This window comes from Theropithecus gelada, chromosome 14 (assembly GCF_003255815.1).
Source record: "Theropithecus gelada isolate Dixy chromosome 14, Tgel_1.0, whole genome shotgun sequence".
Lineage (NCBI taxonomy): Eukaryota > Metazoa > Chordata > Mammalia > Primates > Cercopithecidae > Theropithecus > Theropithecus gelada.
Window position 1 is genome coordinate 43,021,807 of NC_037682.1, and position 25,933 is coordinate 43,047,739.

Here is a 25,933-nt window from a genome sequence, read left to right on the forward strand (position 1 = left end):
GTTTCTTCATTTACAAGCTGGGAATAAAAAGAGTACCTACTTTGGATGATCACTGTGTAGTTACATGAGATTCTATACCAAAAAATGACTAGGACAGTTACCTAGCACAGGGTATGTGTGCAATTAAAATTAGGTGGTAATACTGATGTGATTTATTTTGAGTTTTTTCCTAAATTTTTCTTTGAACTTAGCAGCAGTTGTGAGAAAACTCATTGAAATCTGGAGTTTGACTCAGAGACCTATTTCTTGATTTAAAACTCTATGGAGTCACATCCCACACAATCTAAAGAGTGCCATGTTCTTTCATTAAACGCCCAATGGGTCAAAAGGTTGTTGTTGTTCTTGAAGCCTATATTTGGCTTCATTGGAGCTTCCACCAGCTAAATTCATATTAAAGCTAAAAACTAAACAAAATAAATCCAAATTAATGTATGATTAATGCACGGCTTTTTAAGAAAGGATAAATAGAGCATTTTATTAACACTTTTTTGCTGCAACAAAATGACAGTCCACATATTTTCATTCAACACAACAAAAGCTGTGATCACATTACATCACTTTGAGGCACAAAGCAAACGGTATTTTTTTTCTTAAGGTAAAGAATGATTTGCATTTTTTAAACAAACTTCATGTTTTATATTTGCAGTAGCAGGGCCTCCAGTCACTAGCACAATACAATGAACAGATCAAATATCCAGAATAGACAAAATACACCAATAATATTTTGAGTTGAATTGGGAAATGCATTATCATAATTTTAGGACATTATAAAGAGGTCTGATGTTAGCTTTTTTAAAAGAAAAAAAAAATCATTCCAACCACCCAAACGGCTACTACAAGCAAAATGAAGGTAATATACAGACAGGAAATTGTATGCATTGCACTTATTGCTTGGTACACAAATGTTGCAATTCTTGTTGAGTTATATTAAGAAATGACAAGCAAAATGCCTCTTCCCCACCTAAAATTCTATGACTCTATGAAAGTAGAAATTGCAATTCCCTAACCCAACATTAGGTGTATGCTATTTTTGGTTTTGTGTGAACATTGTTTATTATGTTTCTGTGTATGGACATGTATAAGATATACAGATATATATAGAGAGAGACCATTTTAATATAATTTATTGTCCTATATATTTAAGACAAATATTTCTTAATAGGACTTTAAATAATAAAATTGCCTACTTACAATATCTCTATGAAGTTAATCTTTTCATATTATATATAGCTCTGTGGCACAAGTTTCATATAGTATTTAATCATGAAGGAAGAAGGATATCTAAACCATTTTCTATTTCTTTGTTCTTAATATTGCATTTTAAGGGCTATATTTCCGTAATAAATTTCTTATTAGATTCTTTGTGGTGTATATATCTCTTTTTTTTCTAATGCAAGTTACAACCAGTATAAAGTTGTAATAAAAATACATTGAAGTTTATTTATTTTTATATTTTTTGCAAAAAAGTTATGTGATATGCTACATGAAAAGTTTGATTTTATTGAAATGTGAAGTGTTTCATACTGTTAGGTAAATGGATGGAAGAACATGAAGCATACCCCTCAATTTACATGTTCTCTTTCACAGAAATAAGTGTTTGTGGCCAAGCATTTCATAGAAAAGACTGCAAGATACTCCTTTTGAGGACTAACAAAATATCTTACATTATGCAATTCAAATAGTTATTCAGTACAACTTTGTAGCTGATAGTTCACAATGTACTTCTTTGAGACATATCCCAACTCCCTGATTTTCACTTAATAAATGTCGCCTCTACCTGATGCAGCCAACTTCTGTATGCTATCCTGCAATACAGTGTAACAAATATATAAGTGCGTTTTGCATGATCAAGTAGCTTTGGCTTCCTAACTTTTGTAGGATGAGATGTTGTGCTTTATTAAATAGTGATGAGTTTTAGCTCATATGAATCCAAAGGGTAACTACTTGTTTCTACAATTTTGACCAGTCAACCTTTTAAGTCACAAATGCAAGAATGGATGACTTGAATGGAAATGATGGAACTTCACAATTTTACAGATTGCACTTGATGGTAACCTCATGGGTTTGTTTTGTTTTCATTTTAACAGCAAGGTTGCCTGGTTGATATGTTTACATGTTTATATCACGTGTTTTTAAATTTTTTGTGTAATCACATGAATTTAATCACAAACACTAAAAATAAATCCAGTAATTAGTTTTGTTATGAATAATCAACTCGATCCTTATAGCTATATGAGTCTTGTACTTCTCCTTGTACAAATTCCTCTTTCTTTTCCCAACCACTGGGCCAACCTCCATTGGCCTGTGTTGTGGCACCATAAGACTTGGTGGTACCATAATTTATATAATTTTGAGTAATGTCCCCTGTTTCTTCATCAAGTTCATCTTCATGAATAAATCCACATTTTTCTTCACTTGTTTCCTCAGGGTCTGCCCAGGGTTGTTTCTCTCCTGAGGCAAATATTGCATAAAATATAACTCCACCATAGTGGACTAGGGCAGCGATCAGGAAGACATACTGCCACTCTTCACGTGACTGCAGTGACAAAAAGCAGCACTGTGAGAACAGACTCCCCATGATTTAAACGCCTAACGTCTTCTCTGAATACACCATCACTGAATTTTCATGAAACACTATATTTGGGGAAATTCATGTACTGATTATGTGAAGCAAACACTCTATATAACACTTCTGTAATACTATTACTTTTATTATTTGATGTTTTAAATCTAGAAGTTTAGAAATAAAATTCCAAATATATCTATGGCCTGCTGATTTTTAAAATATTCATAATCTCTTTTCATTTCCATTGATTTACTTATCTTTTTATTCCATTTCTTTTGTTTCTTTACTTCTAGTAAACCAGAATTTTGAAGCTCTGCCTACACATATAAGTACAAATAGCTGATGATAATATTCTCCCTTGGACAACTGTGGAGGAATCTGAATTGAGGTTTACAAATAAAGCTCAGAAGACATCTGCTTGAGTATTTTCACAAGCCAGAGAAAAAGGGGGTTTTTGTCACATCAGGGGTATCAGAATTATTAAAAAGGGTTGAGAAACCTATTGCTTATTGGTTAGGGAAATTGACTTTCTTAGAATTCTTAAAAAGATTTTTTATTCTGAGTCTCATTTATCTTTCCCACTCAGAGATGTGGTGACTGGACAAGAAAGAGAATACTAAGGATAATATTTTAACTCTTTTCCAAAAAGATTATCATTTTGAGAAACTGTCTTCTATGAATAAATATCTGTTTTGGCCACCTTACCTTATTCTTTGTCATTGCACCAACAATGATAGGACAAACCATTCCTGACAATGTGCCAACACCATTCGAAATGCCCATTAATATACTGGCATATCTTGGAGCAATATCCAAGTGGTTAACATTGAAACCTGAAATACACACATAAGTTTTGACTCAGGGGATCCTAAACTTCTTAAAAGTAAGTACCTGTAAAACCACACATCACAACTCCTTAAAATATACTGGGTTCAGAGCACGTGCTTAATTACGTTGTGATAATTTCTCTCGGGGATATAATGAGAATAGAATGAGGTATGAATTCTTATCCAACACTTAATATGTGATGTTCACTCCAGAGAGGAGGTAATGTTTTCTTAACAACAACAAAAAAAGGCAGTCCAGGAGGACATTGAGTATTAACAAATCTAAATGTTTTCTAAATATTTTATTTTTTTCATTTTCTAGTGGAAATATTTGACTATTATTCAACCTATAAAAGATATATATGAAGATATCTATAAAAAGATATATGTATGTGCCTTTTTATCAGCAGTCAAAATCAGAATGTCCCAAGTACAAAGAAAAAATATATATCTTACCAGATATAGCAAATCCACTGAATCCCACTGCAAGTACCAAGAATGAGATTGCTACCCCTCTAGTATGAGAATAGCCAACAACCAGGAGTAGTGTGGCTTCCATGCCAAAACCTTCAGAATCAAACACATAGAAATTCTTCAGAAATTTTTGAAATTTTAGCAGTGAGCCAAAACTGCTAAAAATGTTCCAATTTATTAACCTAGAAATTCCACTTCGGAGAGTCTATCTTCCAAACTAATAATAATAATAATAATAATTTTTATTTTATAATTTTATTTATATTTATTTTATTTATAATTATTATCCTAGAGATTCATGAAGCTTTCCTTGTGTTTTAATAAAAACATCCAGGCCAGATGTGGTGGCTCATGCCTGTAATCCCAGAACTTTGAGAGGCCAAGGTGGGAGGATCACCTTAGGTCAGAAGTTCAAGGCCAGCCTGACCAACATGGAGAAACCCAGTCTCTACTAAAAATACAAAAGTAGCCGAGCATGGTCACCCGTGCCTGTAATCCCAGCTACTCTGGAGACTGAGGCAGGAGAATCGCTTGAACCCGGGAGGCGGGGATTGTGGTGAGCTGAGATCACGCCATCACACTCCAGCCTGGGCAATAAGAGTGAAACTCCATCTCAAAAACACAGAAACAAACAAAGAAAAACATCCAAAACAACCTAAAGTTTCAATGATGGGAAGAGGTAAGTTAGTTACAATAAATACAAATGGCTTTATTTATTTATTTATTTATTTATCTATTTATTTATTTATTTTGAGACGGGGTTTCACTCTTGTTGCCCAGGCTGGAGTGCAATGGTGCGATCTCGGCTCACTGCAACCTCTGCCTCCAAGGTTCAAGCAATTCTCCTGCCTCAGCCTCCCAAGTAGCTGGATTACAGGCACCCACCCCCATGTCAAGCTGATTTTTTGTGTCTTTAGTCGAGATGGAGTTTCACTATGTTGGCCAGGTTGGTCTCAAACTCCTGACCTCATTATCCACCCACCTCGGCCTCCCAAAGTGCTGGGATTATAGGCATGAGCCACCGTGCCCGGCCACAAATGGCATTATAAAGCAGTTACTTAAAACTAGGAGTTATGAAAAGTTTGACGTAGTATGAGGAAGTTATTTTAAGTGAACAATGAAGGCACAAATGCAACTGCATCTAAGTAATTTGATCTGTGTAGAAAAAGTTATTTTCTCATGTAGGTTAAACTGATTGAACTAAAAACATGTCCTTAGTGTCACTTATGTACTTACCACCACAATTCATGATCTTTCTCACTGTTGTAGTTGAAAGAATCTGCTTGCTTCTTAGAAAATCTGCAATTTGCCCCCCAATAGGCACAATAATTGTCATTACTAAGTGTGGCACAGCAGATAGCATGCCAACCTGATGAAAAACAAGAAGGGGGAGAAATAGACATAACCGTAAATAATATGGGTAATTTAATGGCCTTAGTTTCTGAATCTGTCATTACATTTTTATGGACAAAGGAAGGAAAAATACTCTTTCCAAATGATCACTTGCTCATTCCTAGAATAAGTAATGCTTTCCACAGAATACATGAGAAAAGCTAAGCAAATTTACTTGGATCCCTTTCGACCTTCTGTGAGAAGTAATATATATATATTTTTTGCTATGTAATGCATCAGTAAATTTTGAGTATGATTCAACTCTTCTGATATTGTTAAATGTGTTTGCACAAATACATCCTTAGTGAAAGAGAGCAAAAGTGGCGAGAGAGAGACAGAGAGGAAAAATACATTTGTCACATCTTGAAGAGGCTGTATTTTAAATTTATGTTTAATTCATATGGGAAAAATGCATATTTGTACTTTATAGATATCTTATGAGTAAAAAGCACAGACATAATTTCTGTAGAGTAAGATCCCAGATAATGCAGATAATTTCTTCAATTTTAAGTATTTTCTGCATCAAATATCAATACTTGATCACATTTTTGTATTGTGGCATGTAGTTTCTCAATTAATTTCATGCTAATAGCCTAATTTCAAACTTTACCCACCAGGATCAGTTAAACACGTATTTTTAACCATTACTTACACACAAAGCACTGTGTTCTAAGCATTATGGGGATAGTAAGTATAAATAAAATGCATTTAAATTATGTATTACCACATACGTGGACTTAATAAACTTTGAATGTAAACATATAAGGAAGTTTTTTTACTAAGTAAACTTTGAAAAACAATTTTTGGCAGATGGCATTCATAATGTGTGTTTAAGTATGTCTTTCCAATTAGATTATCGAAGGTTTGACACAAAGATTCTATTTTATTTTACACTGGTATATAGTATGATATCACAATCATGGATTTGAGTTGTAATGATTAATTGAAATAGTAAATGATTCCACAATAGGTTAACTGTTCAGGCTACATAATGATCTCTTCCATCCCAGATGGATGATATTAATAGTCTTCTTACTAAGTAAAAAAAAAATTGAGAGTCAGAAGACTTAAGTGATTGTGAGAGTCAAGTTTCGAATCAGTTCTACCTGAGTCCAAAGACTGAGCTCTTAGCCTTTATACTTGGCAGCACTGCCATGAGAAGGAAAAATCAAATGAAATCAGACGATATATATTAATGTGCTTAGTCTAGTACGAAACTTGGTATATAGCAGGGGCTCAACAGGTACCTAAATAAAGACGTCAGGTAAACTGACATTAGGAAAAAAAAAAAAAAAAACCATTATTGCTTTTGAGACTAGCATCTTGAGAAAACTACAGGGCTTTTTACTCTTAATATGGAGTAAATATATTTCAAGCAGTCAATGTGTAGAAACCTTTGAACAAAACAAAAACGTTCTGAAAGACACTATGTTAGGATTTGTGTAGAATTACATGGTATGTTTTTGGCATTTACAAAGGCAGGCTAAAAGTCTGGAAGTAACCACATTGCCTAAGTCCACATAAATGACTTGCATTTTTACCCAGTGTTTAATAAGTCTGAAAAGTTTTTTAATTGAAAATCCTCTGTTATTTACTATCTATTCGAACAATCATTTTGACTACTTTGGATAAGAAAGGAACAAAGCTATGGTTATTTTTTCACACTTTCAGCAATGGGTATGCAAAGCACTATGGAAAATGCAAGGTGCTAACAATCTACAGGGTTAATCAGACAAGTTTTAGACTATTTTAGCTTATTGATTTAACATTTAAAGGTACTGACTCTCCTAGTTTCTTAAACAATATGTGGATATACTCTGTATTTCACCTCAAAAGAGCCAAAGAGGTTTCAAAAGTTTGTGAGTTATTCAGTGGTCTTCTTGGCTTTTGGGGACTTATGAGGAATCACTTGTCACATGATCAAAATGATTAAAACCTTCCTAAAGATCATTTATGTCAATCACATAAAAGTTTGCTTATTATTTTAAGGTTTTGAAAGGATAGGATAAATGTTTTTGAGCTTATAACTGATTTATTCTTCATAGAAACTCCAGTAATTAGATTTTTGTCCCAGCCTTCTTTTAGCTTTTCTGGGTCATAGTCTACATCGTATGTCTTCCTATCTGATCCATATTCTGTTCAGAAATAGCAGCAAAGCACAGCCAGCCACCACTATTCCTCTCCTCCTTAAATAGGAAGCTCAAAAGGAGTGGACGTCTGTTCTCATTTGGCTTGCCCCTTATAATCTGACCTTTCAAAGTGCTGGTTAATCCTATCACTGACCTGCTGATATGCCATTTTCAAGGGCCTGAAAATGTTACATATAAGCATAGGCTGATATAATATATTAAATTATATATATATATATGTGTGTGTGTGTTTTAGAAAATAAAAATAAAAATATATATACCTGATATATATTGTATTAGCTTATGCCAGTATATAATTATATATATATATCAGTTAAATAATATAATTAACTTATATAGTTAACTGATATAAAATCTATGTTATAATTTTATTTATATATATGGTGCTGTCTTAACTAAGTCAGTATAATTAGAATGAAGATTAAGCCATTGCACTCATGTTTCTTTCTGTAGGATACCCAATTTAACTAAAGTTGAAGAGAATGATCTTCCATGTAAATATTTTACTTACTTTACCTAAATTTGGATGCAGCTTTTAAATAATATCTTTATTATTTAATGGTATTAAGTTAATATCATTATTTAGAGATAAGAAAATTGAAGCCGATAATTACTCAAAACTATGCCCAAGATTATATACCAATACTTTGTTGTAGACCTTGAATTTGAAGCCATGTCAGCTTAGACCCGAATCTAATTCTCTGTGTTCTCCAGCATGTCCTATACAATTTTTTTCAGCTAAGTCAGAATTTTTTAAACCAATCTAATTAGTATATGAAGACCAATGTGTCTGTGTGAATTTATCCACAATTTTCGTTAAAAATATAACTAATGAATGAAATAAACCAACCCATCTGCTGGTTGATTTATAATTAGTTTTTACAAAATACCATTGCTTTTACTCAAGCATCCTCAATTAATTGGAGCTAGAGGGCCAAAATGACCACATAGTTTCATTAACATCAGTTGGCTTCGTCACTCTCCCCCCAAGACCTGACTTTATTCATAGCCTCTCAGTGTCATATTTGTCCTAGATTATGAAAATGGACTCACACCTCCAGCAGCCTTTGTTGAGAAGTATTACACCTCTCAGAGCTCCCAAAGGCTACCCTGGAATGTTTGATCAGCTCTAGAGAGAAGAGGTCTGTCTAAAGCAGCCATTCTTCTCCGGGATGGAGGAAACAGTTTCCTTAGAAACAGGAATTACAAAAGAGCTCTTAGAATAGCTACTCCTAAACTGAGGTTTTCTTCAGTCCCAGGTCTCAGTCTTTCAAGTAGAGACAGAATATGAATAGCGAGCCCAGCTGGACTTATGTAATGACATGAAGAGAGATAGCAAGACCATTGCCAGCACAGACAATGTATTCAGGACTCAGCAAAGGGCTTGACACAGAGATGGCATTGAGCAGATACTCACTAAATACTTGAATGGATATATGATTTACCTGAATTTGAATGGCATAGTGAAGATAATTAAACAAAAATCAAAGAATCTTTGTCTAAATTTGATTTTGTCATGCATTACTAGCGTGGCTTTAAGCAATTTAATTACTTTCCCTAGTTTCTGTTTCCCCATCATTTCAATAGAAATTATAACTGTTGTTCAACAGATCAACCAGCAAAAGTTGTTCATGAATATGAGAGTAGTTTCTAAATTTCGAGTTCCTATATAAATATAGAGTAGTATTTTTATATTCATTTTACCCTTATAGAAAATCTCAAGATGATTATATTCCCACAGCTATGAACAAATGTCTGTGGAAGTTTGCATGCTGTATTCTAATTGGTAACTTATTTTCATGTTTTTACCACCAAGCTGTGAGCATTTTGAGGACAGAAACCATGTTTTTATTTCTGCATCTCACATAAAGTTCTGCACATTGTGTTCAACAAATACTTGTTAAATTAATAAATTGGATGGACAAAGTATAAAAATGTTTTCAGATTTTCTTTTACAATCCTCCTATCTTTTCGCTGGATGAGAGTTCTAGAGCATTGAAGAATAATTAGATTGGAAATTAGTAAGTACAATTATATTTGAGTGGAAAACTTTTTTTGTTTGTTACATTGTCTGTGACCTGAGACTTAAAGGGAGTTATGCTTATTTACAGGGAAAGATTACACTGCTGCTCACCCCAACTGGCCTGTAAGTTCCATGAAGGCAAAAACTAGGTTTGTTTTGCCTGTATTCTCAGTACCAGAGAGCAATTCTAGCAGACAATAGAATACAGTAGGCACTGAAACATTTTACTTTGCTTCTATTTCCTAGCAGTTGTTTAATGAATAAATGAATAATCTCTGAAAATTAGAAGACAAAAATTTTTGTAAATGAATTTAAAATTCACTTAAATACATAGGTAATCCACAGTTTATATAAGAATACATTTTACATACCTTGCTAATTTCAAATCCAAAGACTTCCTCAAAATATGCTGGCTGACTAATAAGCAATAAATAAAAAGTCCAGCTTCTGCAGAAGTTTGCAACAATTATTGCATAGACTGGCATGGATGTAAAAAACTTCCTCCATGGAGTCTTGAATTTCTGAAATTCCAAAAAGAGAGACATTATGACCATTTTAAATATTTTCAAACTTAAATGGGAATAATAGGTGCTTTGCATTTTCAGGATGAATATGACAGGTCATAAGTAAGAGGTAGAAAGATGTAGTGAAGCATTAATTATAACCACCCAGTTAATCTTAGCTACATAAGTAATCATTGGAAGAAAAAAAAATATGATCTCAATCACTGCAACTTATTAGATTATTCCAGCTTTAGGAATACACAGGATTACATAATTATAGAAAATTGATTCCAAAAGCATAGGTCCTAGTTTCTAAAGTTTTTTTTTCCTTTTTTTTAAATTTTTTTAATGGTGATAGATCGTATCTCAGCAAAAACTTATTGCCACATCAGTGAGCTTGTGATAGCCAAAACATTTCATTTAAAACATTGAAAATCCAATGTATTCATGAAGAGAAAGATACAAAAACTTAAGAGTACAGTATTCTAGACTAGACCCTACCTGAGGTCAATTATTCTACTACCAAACAATCTTAGTCAATTATTCTACTATCAATCAATCCATAAATTCTCTTGATAGCTAGTAGCTTTAACTATAAATTCTGTGACACTAGAGTTCAAGGTTCTATAAAACTCAGAACAGCTGGGTGAAAGCATTTGTCTATCCCCAGCGTACCTTTGGCACTTGATGAGTTACTTAAAATATTCAAAGCATTCAAAATTAACAACCTAAATATGATCAGCTTTGCATATGACCCCTTTAAAAAATTAAACCTAATTATACTTAAAGTTTCTGTGTATGCCAAAATGTAAGCAAGTACGTATTCTCCCCCAAGATTAATATTTTTAGACATTAAAATATCTCTCATATTTCCTGATTATTTCTCAAGTACTTTATTTTGAACACCAAAATACTGTTTGGTGTGGAAACAGTGGCCTAAAATCACTTTGTTAAAAGCTAACTTGGGATCCTTGACCTAACTAAATGACTGAAAGAGGAGGCAAACATCTTTCACGCGGATTTAACAATTATTCCTGAATGTAAAACATCATAATTGTTAGTATTGGTTGTGGCTGTAATTAAGCCATTTAAAGATCACTTTAAATGCAACACAGTAGGAAGTTATGATGTGGTGATCATAGATATATGAAAGACAAAAAAGAAACAAACAAAAACAAAAATCTGTCCTAATAATATGTAATGAATACTGTGGCTTTGGATAAAAAATTTTAGCGGCAGCATCATAAATAGGTTCAAAAAGTACAGTTTTTAAAAAGAAATCAATATGTTCTAAGAAAATAATTCCAGATGAGTACATTCATTTCACAGATAATAAAAATGTCAGAAGACAGAAATGTCTGCATTACAGTATTATGTTAGCATAAGAAATGACTCCAGAATATTATTAGAAGTAAAAGAACTTTTCCCTGCTGGGCAAAGATCCTTTCATTCATACCAGGATCATCTTTCCTAAGAACTTTATTCTTTACATCGTAAAGCACTTCATCAAAAGCAAGAGAAAAATATCTCATCTTATACCTTAAAAAATTGTTGGGGGATTAAAGGGAAGATTATGGTATTCTGATGTTGTTCTATTTATTGAACTGGCTGTTTATGTTTGGTTTATACAAATTAAGCAAGCTGATTGTTTACTATTTGCGATTTTTTTCTGTACATATGCTATATTTAAATCTATTTTTAGAGAAAAATAGATTTAAAAGACATTGCCATCAGTTGCAATGTATGATTCTTAATCAGATTCAGATTCAAAACAAATAGCTAAAAATAAATTTGAATACAGGTTAGATATTAGAATGTAGACAGCATTAGAAATTTGAATATGATGTAGGTGTTAAATGATGATACAGAATTGTTTTTAATTATGTTAGGTGTGATATTAGTACTGACATTGTGAAGGAGAATATTATTTTCCTAGAGATACACATGAAGTTTTTATGGATAAAGTAGTTTGACGTTTTATTTACTTTGAAATGGTTCATCAAAACAAAAGTGAAATAAATAAGCAAGATGGTAATTGTTGCACCTATGTGGTGAGTATATGATATTCCTGTCAGTATTCTTTCTCCTTTGCTGTATATTAAATTTGTTCACAAGATAAAAGTTCAAACTAGAATACAAGTTATATTCCCACAAAATCTCATTTTAAAATTTACTTTCAAGCTACAGGAACATATGAAACATCAGTAAGAAGTAAAATATTGTGTTTAGAAAAGCAGTGAGGTATAGGAAGCGGGGAGCTGAAGATTATCTGTGCTGTTTTTTCATTCTCCTGCTGTTCTTTCTGGGGTCATTTGTAGGAATTAGTTTTTACCTAGACAGAATTTCTGATTATTTTTTAAATTTATTTCTAATCTAGACATATGACCTCTCAAGAACTGGTAAATAAAAGAACATAATGAATTAATAGGATATAGATATAGGCTGATCACATTATTTTGGGGCTAGAAATCGAGGCTAAACTCAAAACTTGCCAGAAACCAATCTCCATTACCTTCTGCTCAAAATAACTGCAACTAGTGGGCACCAGTGCATACTACCAATCTTCCACCCACTCCCATATCACCTCTTGTTTCTGAGTAGCCACCATAAGAAATTATTAGTCTATTTACAGAAGGAAACACAAAGGGGAAAGTTCTAATGCCAGGCTAACTCATGGAACAACTACACAGTAAAGATTTGTTTAAACCATTGAAGTTCAACTTCTGAATTATATATGATATGGGATTTTTCTTATTCATTAAAGGCCAATTTGGCTCAGCAATAATGGGTGATAGACTTTTTTTTTTTTTTAACCTAAGATGAGACATCAAAGACAGGCATTCTCTAACAAATGAAGTAGAGAATCTGAGCTAGAATCAACCACACCTAGAATAGGGAGGGAGAGGTGTTTGTTTTAAAAGAACAAATGCATAATATGTAAAGGGCATTGATTCTTCAATTAGTGTATGACATCTTCTAGCTCTTAGCATAAGGAAACTATCATTGATCAGATCACCAAATGCTTCAATATGTCTAAATACACTACTTTTACTCAACAGTGTATTTTTGTGTTTTTTTTTTGTTTTTTGTTTTTTTTTTAGACTGAGTCTCGCTCTGTCGCCCAGGCTGGAGTGCAGTGGTGTGATTTCAGCTCACTGCAACCTCCACCTCCCTGGTTCAAGCAATTCCTCTGCCTTAGCCTTCCGAGTGGCTGGGATTACAGGCTCACGCCACCAGGCCTGGGTAATATTTTAGTAGTTTCAGTAGAGACGGGGTTTCACCATGTGGGCCAGACTGGTCTCGAACTCCTGACCTCAGGCAATCCACCCACCTCGGCCTCCCAAAGTGCTGGGATTGAAGGTGTGAGCCACCATGCCCAGCCTTCTTTTTAAAATATAATATCGGGGGGCTTTTGTATTAATTACTATGTACGATATATCAATGTTACATAGAATACAACATTTGCATTATTGAAATAGAACTATGTTTTCTCTCTTTTTAAGTAAATCAGAAGGAATCAAATCATCAGGAAAAAAGGGCTTCAAAACATTGCCTTTATGATGCTTGATATTCATAATAATAATCCTGAAAGATAATGATATTTTATCAAAAAAATAATTAAATTGTTATAATTATTTTATATCAGCTGTCTATTATTGGTGTTCTAATGCTTCAGTATCTCCTAAACCACAGATGACATAAATACGCATGTATTAAACCTACATTTAGAACATAGCAGTCCTCCCTTAACCGTGGTTTCACTTTCTGAAGTTTCAGTTACTACTTGCACAGTACAACAAGATTTTATGGGAAGCGGGGGGCACAGTTAACTTAAGTTTCCTTACAGTATATTGTTGTAATTCTTCTATTTTAATATTAGTCACTGTGGTCAATCACTTACCCAATTTACACATTAAATTTTATCATAGATATGTGTGTATAGGAAAAACGTTATATGTAGGGTTCGGTACTAGTCACAGTTTTAAGCAACCCGGGGGGTCTTGGAATAGATCTGTTGAGGATCCAGGGGCACTACTGTATTCAATAAACCAAAAATTGCCCTTTTCCTGACTGATTTGGATTTTTAAAATTTAAAATGGACAACTAGTTATTGTATTTGTTTAAATTATAGACCATATTGAACTGTTTAAAAATATTGTTTAGGTTTGCCGTTACAGTTATAACCCAGTGTACATTTTTAAATGCTTAAGAAAGGATAAAGGAAAAAAAATGACAGATGGAGGAAACAGCTATTATTCCTAAGTCAGAGAATATGGATGGACCAAAAAAAAATAAGTTATGACTGATACCAAATTAGTTTTGCTGAAGAAGAACTTGTGAGATAGTTTGGTTGGTCAATGGGGGCGAGATGGGAATAAGATAGGAATATACACCATAATAAAGTTCTTACTTCCATTGCACCTAAAAGATTTGCACTCTCTCCAATGCTTTCTTCTATGTACCTACGTTCTTCATCTGTAATAGTAGGATGCTTTGCAGGACTTTCATAAGACACCAAAAGCCAAAACATGTACCAGACCATTCCAAAGCTTCCTGCAAGCAACAGTTCAGAAGGAGAAAGTCAAATCTATCACAAATACTTCCATTTAACAGTGATGTGCTGGAATAAAACTGCAATCATCTCATGACAAACACATTCTATTAGAAAGAAGAATTCAAGCTTATGTTTCTCCAATTGACGTTAGCCATCTTTTCTTCTCTTTTGCCATTATGCTTCAAACTTCTTAAAGGTCAGGCCTGTGGTTTTATCTCCTTGTCTCTATGAAATAGCACTGATATACAGTAAGCCATAAATAATTATTTTAACGGTGTAGTTTGGAAGGTATTCATTCATCCGACAGTACTTAGCAGCTAGCATTCTAGGCACTCTGGTTAAGTGCGAGAAATATAATGAACAAAACAAAATTCCTGTCCTTAAAGAATTATTCTGGGGGTGAATCCTTTTCTTTATTGCCTGCCTAGAATATACAAAAGTGGTTTCACTTCCAGAGAAAAGAATTGCTCATTTCCCTCTCCTGTTAGCACTTCCAGATCTGGCAAACAGACTATTAAATAAAACCTAGATTATTTTAGCATGAGTGCCTACATTACATAAAAAGTGGGCCTCTGTACTTAATGTGGTAACAACACTTTTCGTGACTGTATGCCATATTATTTTCACCACATAGTATTGCCTATTGATCCTTCTTTGGGCAGGTGAAAGTTATAAATTCCAAGGCCCTAAACTGTAAATCCTTTTTCATCCTCTTCTTACCATTAAAACATGTCCTTTTTGTGCAATATAAATCTGTAAACATTAATAGTAGCAAGAATTTCAAGTGATTTTTTCTAGTTTCCCAGCAGTTGACCACTTCATTTTTTTCCCTCACACTGTTCTCTTTGTCCCTTGGGTAACAATCTAAATGCTCCTGATCCCTACAACACTTTTTCTTTGGCCTATCCGATCTCTAAGAAGTGTTCCTTAACACCATACATAATTTCTGATGAACTGTGTCCCTTTTAATTACTCAACATTGAAGTAAACATGATTTAGGTTCAGATAGTGCTTAAAAATTCAGTATAATATAGTGTTTACAGAATATAACTCCCAGATTCAAATCCTGACTGTGTCACTCATTCGCTATATGATCCAATCAGTAACTGAATCTCTCTAAACTTCCACTACAAAATGAGATAATAATTCATTTTTATGGAATTATAGAAAAGTCAAAGGAGGTAATGTATAAATCAACAAGCACAGTGGATGGCACAAAATGAGCACTCAAAAAATGAGAGATACTGTAATTTTATAAGAATTATCATTACCACTAATGGAATTCACCTAAAGTGACAGATATGCTGCTAATTACTTTATATGTATTATCCGTTTTAACTTAACATCACTATACTGATCTTATCTCTTTAATCTTTAAAATATGACAACTGAATGTGTGACTCCAGACCAAGTTATTGTTACACACAGCAAGTAAGCATAAGCAAGCACTATGATATGACATTTTCAGATTATCTGTTTACATTTTGTATCATTCAATGATAAATATCAAATGAGATATAACTTGAAATAATGATATTGGTTGTTTATGAGTGCCTTGTTTAAATTTGTATTCTTACTTTAAGGTCACATATCTTCAATTAAGTAATAGATTAAGGCACAAAACAAAGTATTTAATGGATAGCCATATCAACTTATGCAATACATCCTACGAAACAAGTGCTTTTAAACTTTGTTGAATTATGCACTCCTTTGAAAATCTAATGAATGGTATAAATTAAAATCTGATTTAAAAAAATCTCCCTAAGGAAAAAAAAAAGTTCACAAGTACATATATGGCTTGCAATTTAGGGCATTCATGGATCCAAAACCTATCCATGGCTTTTGAACCACAAAAAGTGTCCCTATGATAAGTGACATTTAATAACATTCTACAAGCCTAATAATTTGTTCTGATGAGAACATTTCAAAATGGGAATGAATCAGGGCAAATTTAGAATCAGCCAGATAGTGTTCTACCACATGACTTCATTAATATTTCAGATTCTCTTGGCAATGTCCAAAGATGATATTAATCACTGACAATATCAGTTGAGATCCAGCTTTCCTTTATTTTTCCTTTACCATTATTAAAAAATGCCTCTTAAAAAGAAAGACTGTAGGGATATTTTGAAATAGTTACAAGGTGAATATCAAGAGTGTTTTAGATTTAGGATTACATATTTTACTTCAACATGGAGGCTTAATTCCCTTTAATTCTGGGGAAATGAGGACTGAGATATGCTGCTACAGCAGCTAACTGCTGATATTTCATCAAGGAATTGAATAGTCGCATCAGCACCACCATCCCCTTTCAGCTATCTTCCCCCATTCAATCTTGAAGAGGCAGAATCAGGAAAATGACCAAGAAGGCAATAGCAAAGAGAGGTGGGTGCTGCCTAACTCTTTCCTCTTCATCAGCTTTTAATCAAGAGATAATTTAATATTTTTTCATAATAAAGGACATAGATTTACTAAATGACAAAGTTCCTGTCAGCAATGTGGTTGCTTTTTAAAACAAGAAATAGCAATCTAAGAAAAATAACAGAGATGAAGTGTTTTCTAATCCTCTCAGAATACAAGGAAAGGATTCTTAAGAGAAGAAAATAAGTAAGTAAACATAGAAATGAATTTAGTGATTGATCTCATTGTCTGCAACCACTTTTCTTTTAGCCTATGCACATTTCATTTAACTCTATTGCATAGAAATATAACATACCATAGACATAAAACACTGAAGGCCAGCCAGTGTACTGCACAAGAATGCCAGCTAAAGGCATTGCAATCACAGCGCCGGCATAGGAACCTAAAGTGTAAGGAAGAATGGGAGAAAAGTGAGTGAAATCTCACATCCCTTGGTTTATTCACAAAGACACTTGCACACTCAGGTATATGGGACTCACACCCAGACAAATTCCCACCACCACCAAACATGTAAATGTATACATACGTACACAGAAACACGGGATTACACAAGTGGGTATCACCTACCTCCTACCCAAGACACGACAGATATTTAAAAATAATAATGGAGCCATGCTGACTGGCATGTGTCCTGCATGTCTGTGTGCTGAACTTGGGACAGAGTATGCCAATACGAACCAGACACCTGAAATCTATTCTTGCCACCTCAAGCATGTATCTTCTTGTAGCAAATTCATGCAGTTTCAGGTTTGTGTAGTTTTTTCTGACTTCATTTTAATTTTTTTTTTCTGCCAGAGGTCTCTTTATTAGAATCCATGATTGAGGGCATATTGCTTCAGTTCTCAATGCATGGCCAGAAGATATCATCAAGGTAAGTTATCATGTTTTTCCACCATGACAAATTTGTTTTCTTTGCTGTCCCATAAAACAGTTTAAAACATGCTGACAATTCTCACAATAATAGGTAGCATTCATTAGCTTTTCTAGTGAATACCACCTGATTTACATCCCTTTGAATTTTACATAGTGGGTTATTTAAAAAAAAAAAATCTTAGACATATAGGTAGAAATGGCAATATTTGTGCCCTGGGATTTAGACCCAAATACAGGCAAATTCAACCTCTATAGGCAATAATACTGCTAATCTTACGGCTTAAAGATACAGTAAAATCACAGCAGCCTTAATTTCCTATTATTAGGATTGTTTACAGTAGTTCTTATATCTGATTTGGAAAGGGAATTGCTTTCTTGCCTTACTGCTCTGGTAGAAAGAGTAAAACATGCATTCTGCGGGCATAAAAGACCTTAAATTATACTGATTGTCTTAAAATGTTTTAAAAGTTAACAATGAACAAAAAGTAGCTTCAGATTACCAGAAAGAGCGCTACACTTTAAAAGCTGGGATTGAAGCTTTAATACATGTTCATTAATTCTACTTCTCAAAATAGTAGTAAGGTCAGTCATGATCCCAAAAATAAAAGTTCTAATGAATGGGAAATTATAGCAACAGTGCTTAGGAGAACACTTAAAGATCATATTAATTTAATTAATTTAAATTATAATAGTTATTTTCTATAGGCATTTTATTCACTGTAATTCAAACATATAGCTGTATCAAATAAAAATTCTGAGAAACTGTTAGATTTTAACCCCAAGCAGAATTCAAAGTAAATTTAATATTTATTCATAAAAATAAATACATAGTCTAATTATGTTTTTATCTCTGTAAACGTGTTTAAAATTTGTATTTTTACATTTTTGCGTCTAGGTAGAATAAAAAGAAACCTCTGAGGTTCTCAGAAAAATGTACTGCAGTATAAGAGTATTATAAAAACCACTCATGAATATATTTGAAATCCTAGATGAAATGGATCAATTCCTAGAAAAATACAAACACAAGAATAAATAGAAGATTTAAGCAAAACAATAAAACTAAAGAAATGGAAATGGTGGTTAAAAACCTTACCACTCACAGATGTGCACACAAAACCCAGATGGTTTTACAGGTGAGTTTACCAAATTGTCAATTCTTATTCAAGTTGTTCCTAAACTTTTACCCACCACAGCTGCATCTGCACACAGTACTCACCACAGAAAGAAGTGGTTGCCAGTCTACTCCTCTCTAGAGGTGGGGCCCATTTGCTCCATATCCCATGACATGCTGGGTAGGTAACACCCTGTGATGGAGGAAGATACACATCACCATCACCATTTAGCAACAAGAGTCTTTTCAGTATTTTGTTCAAATCCTCCCTGGCCTTCAGACTTCTTTCCACCTCAATTTTTTTTTTTTTCTGATTAAGGTAAAAGAAAAGACTGTATATTAATCAATTTATCTGCAATTCTGAACAGTTTGAAAAAATTCAGGAGATCATTTTGTAGGGCATTAAATTCAGTAACTCCCAAATATAAATATCTATACAGAGAAAAGTGAAGTTTAAATCCTTGGAGCTCACACTTCCTGAAAGCAGTGTCTAACCTTTAAGACCTTAAAATAGTTAGTTTTTTCCTACTGTTTTGAATCTATCCTTTTTATATATATATATTTTTGGAGGGAGAGAGGGGTTTTGGGGGTTTATTTTTTTTTTTTTAAGTTCTGGGGTACATGTGCAGGATGTGCAGGTTTGTTACATAGGTAAATGTGTGTCATGGTGGTTTACTGGACCTAGCAACCCATCATCTAGGTATTAAGCCCAGTATTCATTAGCTCTTTTCCCTAATGCTCTCCCTACCCTGCCCTTCCCCGATAGGCTGCAGTATGTGTCGTTCCCCTCCCTGCGTCCATGTGTTCTCATTGTTCAGCTCCCACTTACAAGTGAGAACATGCAGTGTTTGGTTTTCTGTTCCTACATTAGTTTGCTGACGCTAATGGCTTCCACCTCCACCTGTGTCTCTGCAAAAGACATGATCTCATTTCCTTTTATGGCTGTATAGTATGAGAAAGGGTTTGTTGTTTGTTTGTTTTTTGTTTCGTTTTATTTTGTTTTGCTTTTATGTGCCTTAATAGTTTACATTATTTATCTATTTCCATTATACTCCATGGAAAAAGAAAGGGAAATTGGTAAGCCAAACTTGAGTTTTTAAGTAGAATTCTTTCAAAGTCTGCAGACTGATGGAGCAAGTTTTGATCATTAGAATTAGCTGACCCAAAAATGTATCCAATGAAATATTTAAGTGAAAACTCATATCATGATTCAAGGTCATCAGGAACTTACTTAGCATAAAACTCCCAAGATATTAATTCGTGGTTAGCACCAGCAAAGGACAAACTCTAAAATTCTTATCATGACACATTAACAAAAGTCCCTGTTTTTTAAGTCAAATAGGCATTAAAATATTTCTTTAATCCCACTCAATTCTAGAGAGAAGGAGGTAAGTAGTGACATTCGTAGCTTCATATCATTTATGGACAAAATATCTGATTGCCTAACATTTTCAGCGTTTCATTTTTTATTTTAACTCTATTTAGATACAACCTAATACAATGTATTTATTTACAGATAAAGACAAACATAAACTGGTGGTTCTCAACTACATGCCAATCTTAAAACGACTTCACCCTGAAGTTACATACCTCAACAAGTCCCTGCAGTATTCTAACAAAGATGACACATCCATAATGCACTCTGGCTGCTGATGGAATTAGCATATTCAGGGTAGAGGTAAGAAGTATGGCAGCTCCAAAAACCCTGAAATAGAAAAGATGGGAACACTGTTTAAATGATTCAGCATCTTACATACACATATATAAATTTCTCAAGTGAAATTAAACATTTAAAGTAATAAAAAAGTGTCAATAATTTTAAGGTGGATTGTTTTTTCTAATATGTGTTCTGGATTTGACTGGCTAGCCATTGTAAATACACACATGGGCCATCTAGAAATTCTACATTTGATGCACCAAAATATAAAAGAAGGAGTCAATACATTTACTATTCGTAAGGAGCCAAGAAATATACTATTATTTTCTTTATAGACTTAATTTAAATTGTAAATATTTAATAAATCAGTATATGTTTTGGACTCTATTTCAGTCTACAAGGTAAACTGCTTAAGGGTAAGAGCTTGTTTTTCACATCCATTGTATCCTTGACACTCAGCACAGTGCCTGACACACAGCTGGTAATAATTCAAGAGTTACTGGAAATAATGAATGCATAAACAAAGTTATTCCTCACATTATGCAACTATTTGTAGCTTTCCTACAAGCTGTACATACATAGAAATTTTATAAACGAACTCGTATTTTAAATGTCCCAAGAAGTCTCTTGATTGCCCTTAGCACATGTTCTCGAAAAAATGCAAATAATTACACTTAGTATACCTTTCTCAGGTTTCTCATTTTTTTCTTCTATTTGAGACACATCTAGAGCAGCATACATACAATCATTCAAGAAAAAAATTCTAGAAACATCATGCCAAAGCTTGTATCCATCTATAAGTAAAAATTCCATTCCTTCATTAAAAAAAAAAAAAAAAAACTTCTGGTCAGGTGCAGTGATTCATGCTTTTAAACCCAGCACTTTGGGAGGTCGAGGCAAGCGGATCACCAGGTCAGGATCTCGAGACCAGTCTGGCCAACATAGTGAAATCCCATCTCTACTACACAAAATACAAATAATTAGCTGGGTGTGGTGGTGTGCGCCTGTAATCCCAGCTACTCTGGAGGCTGAGGCAGGAGAATCGCGTGAACCCAGAAATCAGAGGTTGCAATGAGCCAAGATCACACCATTGCACTCCATCCAGGGCCACAGTGTGAGACTCTGTCTCAAAAACAACAACAACAACAACAACAACAACAACAAACACTTCTATAATGTTTATACCAAGTAAGAAAAGTATTCCTTTAGCTGGGTTACTTTATAACTATTTTCTTGCAAAGATGTAAAGATGTTTTGGGACATGCTAACTCCAATGAGCTAATCTATATATTTTAGGCAAATTTTATCAAGTCAAACATGAGCCTTAAATTCAGTCAATGTTGGTTGCCTCATAGAAGTGCTAATCTTTCTTCTGGGCACTTTTAAGAGTTACTGTTAAAGACCTGGATTTCTGAAAAGGACCGTCTATGATTATTATTAATCTGCTACAGAAAGGTGAGAAATGACATCACAAACGGCAATGAATTAAAACAACTTCTTTTCTACTGATCATATACTAGTCAAATAATTTTGTGTAAAAATATGTGTAACCTGTATCCGCCTTCCCTTAGTGGCTTCTCTCCTCTGAGATAAACGGTCACTCATGAAGTGAATATTCTGCTCCATTCTTCCACTGTGCTGTTTGCCCAAAATAGATGTCCTTTTGTTTTAAGCCAAAGATAATTTTGCATGCTAAGATTTGAGGGAAATCTTTTATCCAGGTTTATCTAGTATGTGTGTGTTATTTTATTATAATTGTTTTAGAGGTATGATGCATAAATTTTATTTTCAATGAATGTAACGTTCTATCCTCACTTTCTCTCCCTTTTTGAAGGGTTTGTAAATACGATTGTCTTGTGATAAGCTGGTGAGAGATGAATATTACCCATTTTTTAGCTTAGTTTCTTAACCTCTTTATGATTGAAATTTGGGCCTAGATAACCCTTTGTTGTGGAGTTCTGTCCTGTGTACTGCATGATGATTAGCACCATCTCTGGCATTTATTCAGTAGGTGCCAGTAGCACACACCCTTCCTCTAAGTTATGGCAACCAAAAATGTCTCCAGTAATTGTCAAATGTTCCCTGTGAGAAAAATCACCCCCTTAGTAAAGCTGAACCAAGTATGAACTATTCATTGAATGTACACTATAGTCAGAGCTAAATTTAATGAGTGCTTATTCGACTTGCTAGATACCATATTAACACTTCACATGCCATAAACTCCACAAGCACCTAACGACCCAGCAACATGGATATTATTCATATACCAATGTTATAGATGGAAAAACTAAACATAAAATAAGTTAAATCACTAGTTCAGATTATTAGCTGGTTTTAAATAGAGAAAACCTGTTTCAGATACAGTTCTGTTTTATTTAAAACCCAGTGAGTTTTGCCACTAGGATTTATACCTAATTATGCATATATTAGGTAGTTAGTAATATACTTCAGCATTCTAACTGTAAATTTAAATAATAATCTTCACAAAGCCACTTGATATCACACTATTATTTCTGAAATAAAACGCTGAGAGATTACTTTCAATGTTTACTTTCCATTCTTGCACTGAATAATATTTCTAATTATACAATATCATATCATAATTGAAATGGTTTTAATTTTAAGTTCCTTAATTTCTACATAATCTCACTCTGTCACCCAGGCTGGAGTGCAATGGCATTAACTTTGCTCACTGTAACTTCTGTCTCCTGAGTTTAGGGAATTCTTATGCCTCAGCCTCCTAAGTAGCTGGGACTACAGGCCCATGCCACAACACCTGGCTAATTTTTTGTATTTTTAGTAGAGACTGCGTTTTGCCATGTTGACAAGGCTGGTCTTGAAGTCCTGACCTCAAGTAATCCACCCACTTCAGCCTCCAAAAGTGCTGAGATTAGAGGTGTGAGCCACCATGCCCAGCCTCTTAATTTCTTTGTCTATCCTTTTTTCATTATCAGTGGCTACTGCACCTCAAAATCCATTGATTTTCTTGTAACTAGTTATGAATCCATCAAACTTTACAAACCTCATCTTTTTATTAATTTTATATAATTATTATCCTAATTAATATCTAAGTAATTAAAATTCTGATTGTCAAAATTCTTGCCCTAAATGGAAAGCCTTTACACTTTGTCTTGCCATACGGCCAAAATTAAAGCAGTCTCCCCATTTAATATTCGTTCATGAGCTCACACTTCAAACTTCTGTGAGACTGTATTCAGAGGAGAGTATTGTGTGGAGGAGAAGGTAAGATTTACAGGTCACTTACTGTAATTTCTCAGTTTATATTGACTCATTTAATCCTCACAACAACTCTCTGAGTTGTTAGACTTTCCTCTCATTTTATGAATAAGGAAATTGAAACAAAGTGTGGCCAAGTAAAAAAGCAAGTAGTAGAGCTCAGATTTAAATCCACGGCTCTCTGACATGAAAATCTGTGCTCTTTCATTCACATGATGTCAGCAGGCACTTAGAAAAAGAAGATAGTGGACCTCAGTGTAGTAGGAGAGGGAAAGAGAGACAAGTAGTCCAGGGACAACGTATGCCAAGGGCCACAACATAAGTACAGATAGAAAACAACAGAGACAAACATTAATCTCAGCTGAGTTGACCAAGTCACAAACTTTTGGTAGGGAAACTTTGAAAGATTAATATAAAAAAGAAGAAAGACTTTCCAGAAACAAGGAATGGCTCAGCAAAGCTTCACAAATGGAAGAGGTTAGCTTATGTACCAGAAACTAAGGAAGCATTGAAAATGGGTGAACATAGTGGCTCAGGTGCTTAGGAGAAGGAAGAACATCTAGAGTGGGATGCTGGATGAGGAGACTTTGAGGAAGTTTAGGTAGTCCAAGAAGGTGAAGGGTGAAACCCATCAGTCTGTGACATCTTGGAGATGACTGAGTTTGGGGTGACCACAGAGGGTGACAATTATGCCACTAAAGTGAGGTAAATGTGAAGCTTACTGGGATTGAAGGGAGAGGGATCCAAAAGCTAGGAAGCAAGCGGTGGTTAAAATCCATGTAAGTTCAGGCAAGATGAGGGCATGCCGAGGAGGAAGGGGTCAAAGTCACTGATGGTAGGAGAGGGCGGACAAAGCTGACAGAACGCTACAGTAATTTTTTTAGGACCCCAGCTTTGTCGCTTAAAAATTATGTAACTGGTAAGTTGTTTAACTTCCCTAAATTTCTGCTTCCTTGTCTTTAAAAAGGACATCACTAGGTAATGGTTCAGAGCATGGATTCTTGAGTCAGACTGCCTGGGTTCACAGTTCATCTGACACTTATTACTTGAGTGACCTTGAGCACTTCATGTAACTTTCTGTGCCTCATTTCTCATCTAAACAATGGGAATATTAACAGAACCTCTGAGTTATTAGAAGTAAAACAATCAGAAGAATGGCTGGCGCACTCTAAGCATTTAAAGAATGTTAGAACTTGCACTATAATAATACTAATGTATTGTATCTCTTAAGATTGCTATAAGGCTAAATAGAATTATGTACCTAAAGGACTTAGTCTGATGCTTGACACATGAAAATAAATTCATAACTATGAGCCAGTCAGGTAGAGACAGTAATTGTCAATGGTTATTGAATTGCTAGTGTGGATATCACTTCTAGATTCTTATTTTTACTGAACAACAATATTAGAAAGCTCTTACTGCTATCCTTACTTCACAGACAGTGTGATCATGTCTGAGTGAGTTAAAATAACTTGCCAAGGTCATATAGATAGTAAGTAGAGAACTGTGGTTGACCTTACTTATCTGTTGTAGATCCGGGATATCTAATCACTAAGATCTACTTATTATAATAGCAGCAGAATGAGTACTGTCATTAACAATGCCAACAGCAATATACAAAATAACATAAACTTTGAAAGATGAAAATGTTATTGAAAGATGGATGGTAGTAGCAGTGGGAAGTGAAAGCAGAATTCTACCCCATCTCTCCTATGTTTTGAAGTAAGTAGTAAAATGAAGAGGCTCATTTATGAAAGTTTTGTACTTTCTTAAACAAAGTGTAGGTTTCAATAAAGAAATGAAAGAAGTAGTGGAACTGAATATGTAAAAGAATTTTAAGAATATAAAATTGCTTGGCGTGGTGGCTAACGCCTATAATCACAGCATTTTTGGGGGCCGAGGTGGGTGGATTGCCTGAGGTCAGGCGTTCAAGACCAGCGTGACCAACATGGTGAAACCCTGTCTGTACTAAAAACACAAAAATTAGCTGGGCGTGGCAGTGGGCACCTGTAATCTCAGCTACTCGGGAGGCTGAGGCAGGAGAATCACTTGAACCCAGGAGGCGGAGGTTGTAGTGAGCCGAGATCGTGCTACTGCACTCCAGCCTGGGCAACAAGAGCAAAACTCTGTCTCAAAAAAAAATT

At 34.2% G+C, this 25,933-nt stretch overlaps 1 protein-coding gene across 3 annotated transcripts in view; it reads right to left on the reverse strand.

Annotated features, from left to right (window-relative positions):
• Positions 1 to 447: 447 nt before the first annotated feature.
• The window catches only part of SLC17A6 (solute carrier family 17 member 6), a 41,828-nt gene continuing 16,342 nt past the window's right edge, over positions 448 to 25,933 (reverse strand). The window contains exons 4-12 of one of the 3 annotated variants that reach the window (XM_025356960.1): positions 20,486 to 20,600; positions 19,001 to 19,088; positions 17,207 to 17,293; positions 14,347 to 14,489; positions 9,804 to 9,953; positions 5,104 to 5,236; positions 3,850 to 3,960; positions 3,272 to 3,399; positions 448 to 2,536 (exon numbers count right to left, since the gene is read on the reverse strand). In XM_025356960.1, the coding sequence (XP_025212745.1) occupies positions 2,201 to 2,536; positions 3,272 to 3,399; positions 3,850 to 3,960; positions 5,104 to 5,236; positions 9,804 to 9,953; positions 14,347 to 14,489; positions 17,207 to 17,293; positions 19,001 to 19,088; positions 20,486 to 20,600 (1,291 nt within the window). In that variant the 3' untranslated portion in view covers positions 448 to 2,200. Of the gene's footprint in view, positions 2,537 to 3,271; positions 3,400 to 3,849; positions 3,961 to 5,103; positions 5,237 to 9,803; positions 9,954 to 14,346; positions 14,490 to 17,202; positions 17,294 to 19,000; positions 19,089 to 20,485; positions 20,601 to 25,933 lie in introns of all 3 variants that reach the window. The other 2 variants (XM_025356962.1, XM_025356963.1) reach the window with 2 other exon arrangements.